General features: G+C 31.2%; 1 protein-coding gene across 1 annotated transcript; it reads right to left on the reverse strand.

Annotated features, from left to right (window-relative positions):
- Nucleotides 1–5696: 5696 nt before the first annotated feature.
- LOC132301228 (uncharacterized) lies at nt 5697–6086 on the reverse strand. The gene has a single exon (XM_059798501.1). The coding sequence runs from the start codon at nt 6084–6086 to the stop codon at nt 5697–5699; it is 390 nt and encodes a 129-aa protein (XP_059654484.1).
- Between the last annotated feature and the right edge of the window lie 1140 nt (nt 6087–7226).

Consider the following 7226-nt stretch of genomic DNA (forward strand, 5'->3'; position numbering starts at 1 on the left):
GAGGGAGAGAGAATTTAATTTGGAGGGCTAGTAGCTAGGTATTAATTTGGAGGGCTTTTGTTTGTAGTTTTGGGCTTTTGGGTTGATAGGTGTGTAAGGGGATTGAGGTTTTGAATTACTTTTTTTTGGAGGTTAGATGTTGTGAGTGGAAGTCTATATTTTTTGGGTGCACTAGGGTAGATGGTATAAATTTTTTTTTTCTCTGAAGGGAAAGGTTGAGGTTAAGTGTTGAAATTTTGAATGGGAAAAAAATACTCCTATAATGAGTTTGTACGCGTTTGCTTGACTTTTTAAGAAAAAAAAAAGACAGTGGCTATAATGAAATTATATTATACTGCAGAGGATAATAATAATCACTTATGTATTACTAGCCTAGATGGTATAAGTTCTCTACTTTAATGACTTGTTTGATCTTTCAAGAAAAATACGATGTATATAATTCAATCGTACAACAGCGGACAACAACGATCAATTACATATAAATAACCTTAGATAATATAAGCTCTCCTCCTTAAAGGGTGAGGTTGAGTGTTCAAGTCTTGGTAAAAGCAAAAATATAGTAAGTGTGTGTGTTTTCTTGATCTTTCGAAAAATAATGGACCGTTATAATCAGACTTGTGCTGCAGCGGACAACTATGATCATTTACACATATACAGTTTGTGTTATTATGCATAAGATTCACTCAGTGTAACATACGGCTGTGATCGCTCACACGTGTATAATTCGAAAAAAAATGTACGATTATAATCAGACTTATACTGTAACGGATAACTATAATCACTTACACATGTATAGCCTTTACTGTCATATATAAGATTCACTTAATATAATAGACGATTGTGATCGCTCACACGTGTACAATATGTTACGTAGAAAATTCACTCACTTTGGGCAGTGGGCGCTTTGAATCTTGAATGATGAAATTATAAGGCATACACCTACACATCATCACAATCATCAACGCAAGTAGCTAAGGCTTACACATGAGCTGTGTTCATGTTAGCTTGATTTGCGCCTTTGACAGAGTGAAGAAAAAACACACCCCTTCTCTCTCTCTCTCTCTTCATATATATATATATATATATATATATATATAAAGATTGAGGTGAGCTGGATGCACTAGTAGTAGGGCTTGAGTAAACAGCTAGATGCAATGTGACATAGATTTCTTTCTTTATAAAAGGGTTGGTTCTTTCTAATTTATGATTATTTTCCCCTTCTTTTTGCCATCTCAAAAGGGCATGGATGGAGATGGGACCTTGGGAAAAGGAGACTCCCAACCACTTATGTGGGGTTGCTTCAGATCAGCCCATCAAGTGGGATTGAAGTTTGAACTTTAGGGCAGTGTTCAATGGTCTGATGAAACTATTAGATCAAAGTCAAGACAAAACAGAGCATGTACACAACTACTACTACTACTTCATGGTGTCGAAAAACAAGGTCAATTTATAAGTTTTCTATTTAGTATCTATTTCAAAGGTTGTTTTCCTTTCATTTTTTATCTTTATTTTTTAATTGTGAAATTCCATTCAAATTAGAAGAAAAAGGAAAAAAGTTAAGAAGGTTAATAACTCTTAATTTCACATTTATTAGTTTGAATTTTATTATTGAATTAATTCATAGTCAAATTACCAAGGTTTGAGACCGCTAGAGAGATATTGAGAGAAAATTAATAATCACACTTGCGTTTCAAAGTTTTATAATTTTAGATTAATTTTATAGATTTCGTGAATAATACTAAACTATGAACTCATATAGTTTTTCCAAATCTTTGTTTTTCATGCTGTTTTTGAAAAGAAGAATCAATTTCCAACTTTTTTTTCTTTCCAAAATTTCCCCTTTCCTTTGGTAAAAGGACTCATTTTAAAGAAAAAGTTATTTTTAATCTGACCTAGTACATTCCACATTCCAATTTTATTGTCTTCCAAATGAAATTATTATAACCTTTTGCCTCATGCCCACAACTTATTTTACATTAAACAAAATGAAATTTAGGTCACCTAAATAAATGTTGGATGGTTGGAATGGACAAAAATAGACAATTTTCAAGATAAGAGTCACCCAACATCCAAACAAAATAATCCATATTTTCTCATCAAAGAATCCGGACAAAACAATCCATATCATCTCTATGTCCCATTGAGTAGACTTGAAAAGGCAAAGTGTGCATATAGATAATATATAGAACATGTTGGTTGAGGACCTTTTTGAGGACTTTTTACTAGAGTAAACGAACATGGCTTTAAAAAAAGAGAGCTTATGGGGTTCCCTTTTTTTCACTCTATAGCTCCCCAAAAATGAGGATGAGGAATCCTATTCGAATTATTTATTTGTGCTTTTTTACTTTAAATAATGGTTTACTTTTCAAAAAATGAAATGATCCATTCCACTTGGTGAAGGTACCAATTAGGGTGTAGTTTCATCATCAATCAAATAATTTGATTTTTTTATTTATTCCAAATTGATATTCAAAATTAAGTGAAAAAAAAAAAAAATCAAAACAGACCAAGATAGTGAATGAAATCTTAATCTTTTTAGCACCGAAAATAACACTCACCCATTTTATCTCTATGAAAATTTTAATCATTGACATTTCATGTTGAAAAGTTAAGAAGATACTACTAAGTAATAACATAACTTTCTTAATTACTTACATTTTCAAACATATTATAGACTAACCAAAATCAAACCTAAAAAAGTAAATATTAGAGACCTGATAACAAGAATGGAGTTTGAAAAAGTTTTATTGATATGCGAATACCGTCTTCCTATTATTCATTTGAGCTTTGCTACACATAATAATACTTAAAATTTTAGATCTTCTTATGCGTTTCATGTCTGATTTTGATTAATATATGATACACGCTAGAAACTTATAGGTAAAAGATATAGGATTAAAGTTGCGAACATCTGACCTGTTGGAAAACGTGTAATATTTAAAAACTTTTCAATGGATTTTAATTCATAAATCTTGATTCATCACATAGAGACAAGTTTTATGCAAAAATAAAAATATGATGTATCATTCAATTAATGGATTAAATACTTACATCAAAGGTCTGAGTAAACCTTTAAAACTTTCCTCTAAAGTGAATGTTCTCACTTATTGTAGATCCCTAAGCAAGATGCCTTCTTCTTGAATTTCCATCTTCTTGGTAATTATTTTGCCTTTAGGAATCACTCATAAGCCTCCATGAATTACCTTAGAAAACTAGGCTTGTGGGAGCCTCCATTAGATGAGAACATAAACCCTAATTTTCTAGAGAGAGAAAATTTATTCCTTTTTCCTTCTCATAAAAATCACCCCCAAAATATACATAGACCATGTATATTTATAGACAACAAAAAAAAATAAAGAAAAGAAAACAACAAATCCTTCTCAATCTCTAATTCACATGTCTCAAATCTAATATGATTCCAATATCAAGTTGGGCTATGAGTGAGAATCCATTGGGCCTATTATTTTATTGGCTACAATGAATTAATAATTGGCCCGGTCCATGGACCCAATTCAATTAATTCATAAATTAATTTCTACTCCACTAAAAGAAATTAAACTAAAGAAATTAATTGAACTCTAATTAAATAATAAATAACCACTAAGTCAATATTGCACTTTGACTCCTCTATGCATAATTAGTTATCGGATAAATAAAGCCATCAATCCGACTACTTAATTAATATATTTATTTTCGTACCATTGATTATTTCTGACTCGATCACAATAAAAACATTTGTTTGATAAAAATAATAATTTAAATAAATAAATATATAATAAATCATTTTGTCTAAAAACATACGAAGGCCTTCGAATTTACTTTGTGATCAATCATAATCAATACCAAATAAATGCAAGTAGCAATGATGCAAATATTGAAAATATAACCCTCTAACTATTAATTACATAACTACCCAAAGTGTCGGTCTAAGGATCCTGAAGAATCCGCCGAATAAATCAAAGTAATTATTAATTAATAAAAGAGTTTATAATTTTCTCATGCTTAAGAGTCAAATGTCATGACGGTGATAGGAAGCAATTGCATACAATGGCTCTCGCAATATATCTCAACCTAACGCGGATCCAGTTCAAGTCTTAATTAATTATGAGTCCATCCATAATTACCGACTATGAACCATTTATGATTACTATTTATATTCATGTATTGATCGCCATCACATACATATATAAATATCTCTTGTAATCAAGTGGACACTATCAATTCTATAATGAATCGAAACATAATACATTGAATTCACCAATTGTATAAAAACATAAATATTTCAGAAACGTCATGAACTTATATCACTTTAATCCAAATAGGAATTTGCTATGTCAGGGCATATAAATCCCAACAGCATCCTCAAAGATTGCGTACATCTAACCTACCCAAATTTCACAATATCGAAAATTTCCTAGACCAACTAAATTATTATTTTTTTGATAAGTCAAATATAATTGTCCATTCATTTGATCCCAACTCATCCACAATCATAATCACAACCCACATGGGTGATTGTGGATGATTATTAATGTCATTGAGTGGAAATTATATGGAAGATAATCATTTACCACCCAAAAATAGTAAACAGAAAAGCCAAATTCTACCAAGTCCTTGCTTCTTCTTCTTTCTTTTTTCGTTTTTTTTTTTCTCCTCTCTCTATCCCCAAGACTAAGGGTCATGTTGGTAATTTTGCACATTTCATAGTATGACTTTTTTTTTCCAACATCCAAAGTGCTTGCACATGACCAAATCTTGTAGCTAGATAGGGCGTTTGGTGAAATTTTTGAGTCTGTTTTTGTGGTCTTAGGGAATGTTTGATTATGTGAGATGAACTTAGAAACATGGGATGCCTACAATAATTGAATAAAGCAATTTTCAGCCTTCCAATGTGAGATTGCATGATTTGTAGGGTACATTTCCAACAAATCCCCAATTCTTAGCCAGAGAAATGCTCCATATGCTTCCATTCTTGTATGCAGAAGCAATTGAAATGTTGGTTTTAACTACAAAAAAGTTGTGAATTCAACTTTCATTTCTAATCTTCCATTCTAAAGTTCAATTTATGATACCGAACACTCTAGATGCATAGCATTGTTCATGAATCACAAGCTCTATGTTTGGGAACACGAATCACCACTTTGAATTTGGAATTGGAAAAAATTTAATATAAAGTTTGAACGCAGTTTCGCCAAATTACAAACTGAAATTTAGTATAAAGTTTGAACTCAGTTTCTTCCAATTACAAATTTCAAATTCAAGACGCCTATTTGATACACTCAAACACAACATATGTGAATTTGAGACTTGTGCTATTAAGATTACGAGGATATTGTTTGATGCACTGATAAAGATTCGAAGCAATAGAGAAGAATGATAGTTACAATACGAAGTTGGTCAATTTGTGTAAATAATGTCAAATACTAGATTTGAACTATAGTTATTCCTTCTTGTAGCCTTATAAATAGATATATAGAATCAACGTGCGCACATGTGCATATGAAAAATAATATCAAATGCAAAATTCGAACTATAGTTATTCTTTCTTGTACTAGAATCAACGCTCATGTGCGCGTATATATATATCATGCATTTTTAATTAAAAAATGTCATATGCTCTCTTTTGTTTTGTTTTCAGTATCTTTTGTATTATCAACTAATTATATCTTGTCATATAAATAAAAATACTTTTATTTTCATGAATCTTTTTTACGAGTCACAGCTCTCATTAAGAAGCTATCTCCCTGAAGAATAACTAAAACTGGAAAATTTCCGATGGCACGAGCCTTGGCAAGTATGATTTCCCTCATCATCGACGTAAATTCTTCACGATCAATGGTCCCATTTCGATCAACATCAAACTTGTCGAAAAGGGTATCATATAGACCCCTAATCTCTTCTGTAGATTGCAATTCATAATCCTTCGACGCCAGCTTGCCGGACCTATCCTCAAGCTCACACCGGGAAATTACTCCGTCGCCGTCGGCATCCAGCATGTCAAAGTGTTCCTTAATGCATTTGTTGAAAGTCTCCGAGTCATTGACAAAGTCCATCACTGTAGGACCATCTAGGCAAGCTACACTCATTTTTGCAGGAAGGAGGAGTAAATATGGAAATTGAGATGGTGAGTGACTTTTGTTGGCGGTGAAATTTATGTTTGGTTAATTTAGCATATGAATTTATATATAGATGATGTTGTTTCTATATTTAGGGTGTCCTAAAAAGAGTTGGTTAGCCTTTACTCACGTGGCAATATTTGAGATTTCATTTGCAGAATTTTAGAGCATGTTTGGTATTGACTCATTTTCATCATTTTTATTTTTGGATTTTACTTTTTGAATTTCCATGAGAGGAAATGATGAGAGTCTGAAATTTGAGTTGTTTTCATGTCAATTTTATTGAATTTGATATCTGATAAAACTTAGAAGACCATTTCAACTAGTTGCTTCAAAAGGGATTGTTTTTAAACATTTTTAAAAAAAATTATTTTTACATTCAAGGACGTAAAATATTTTTCAAAGGAGATGACTACCGCAACAACACTGTTAGGAAAATGTCACAAATTCAAATATATTATCTAAAACTGTGCTTAAATAATTTAGTGAGTTAGTCCTTCCGGTAGACTTTGGAGTGCCATGCTTCGACTCTTTGCTTCTAACAATTCTTGCCTTATAACAAAAAAAAAAAAAAAAAATCCTTTGCATTCAATTATTTTTTTGAAAAAAGAAAATGAAATACAAGGAGAAATGATTTCATTGTTGAAATTCAAAATGTTGTTTTTGTGAACTAAAAAACCCATCTATATAGTGCCACTGTTTAGCCTATTGGGCCTATTATTCACTACGGTGGTTGATGCAGCAGTGTTTGACCAGCCCAGAATCTCGAACTTGGCCCATTCAATATGGAATATTAGCCCAATGGGCTTTGAGCACCAAATACAAGGAACAAAGCCGAGAAGGAAATGCCTATTTTTAATTTTTTTTTTATTTAAATATTTTATAGTTTTTTGATAAGGACAAGAAGTTAATGGTATTTTTTATTTATTTTATTTATTTTTATTTTATAAAGTTAATGGTTAAATCAACTTTGCTAGAATTTCCTCAACTTGCAGTCACTCATTCCTTTTAAGAATTTTGCCCCTTCAATAAGCATTACATAAAACAAATATAGAGTGAAGTGTAACTCTTGAAATAAATATAAGGGTATATAAAAACAAATAAATAGAG

This window comes from Cornus florida, unplaced genomic scaffold, assembly GCF_030987335.1.
Source record: "Cornus florida cultivar Cherokee Brave unplaced genomic scaffold, ASM3098733v1 CherokeeBrave_3.0.0_Hap2_Chr03, whole genome shotgun sequence".
NCBI lineage: Eukaryota > Viridiplantae > Streptophyta > Magnoliopsida > Cornales > Cornaceae > Cornus > Cornus florida.

Bases quoted from the DNA above. Each gene is read 5' to 3' on its own strand.
- LOC132301228 (XM_059798501.1), bottom strand. From the start codon at position 6,086: ATGAGTGTAGCTTGCCTAGATGGTCCTACAGTGATGGACTTTGTCAAT.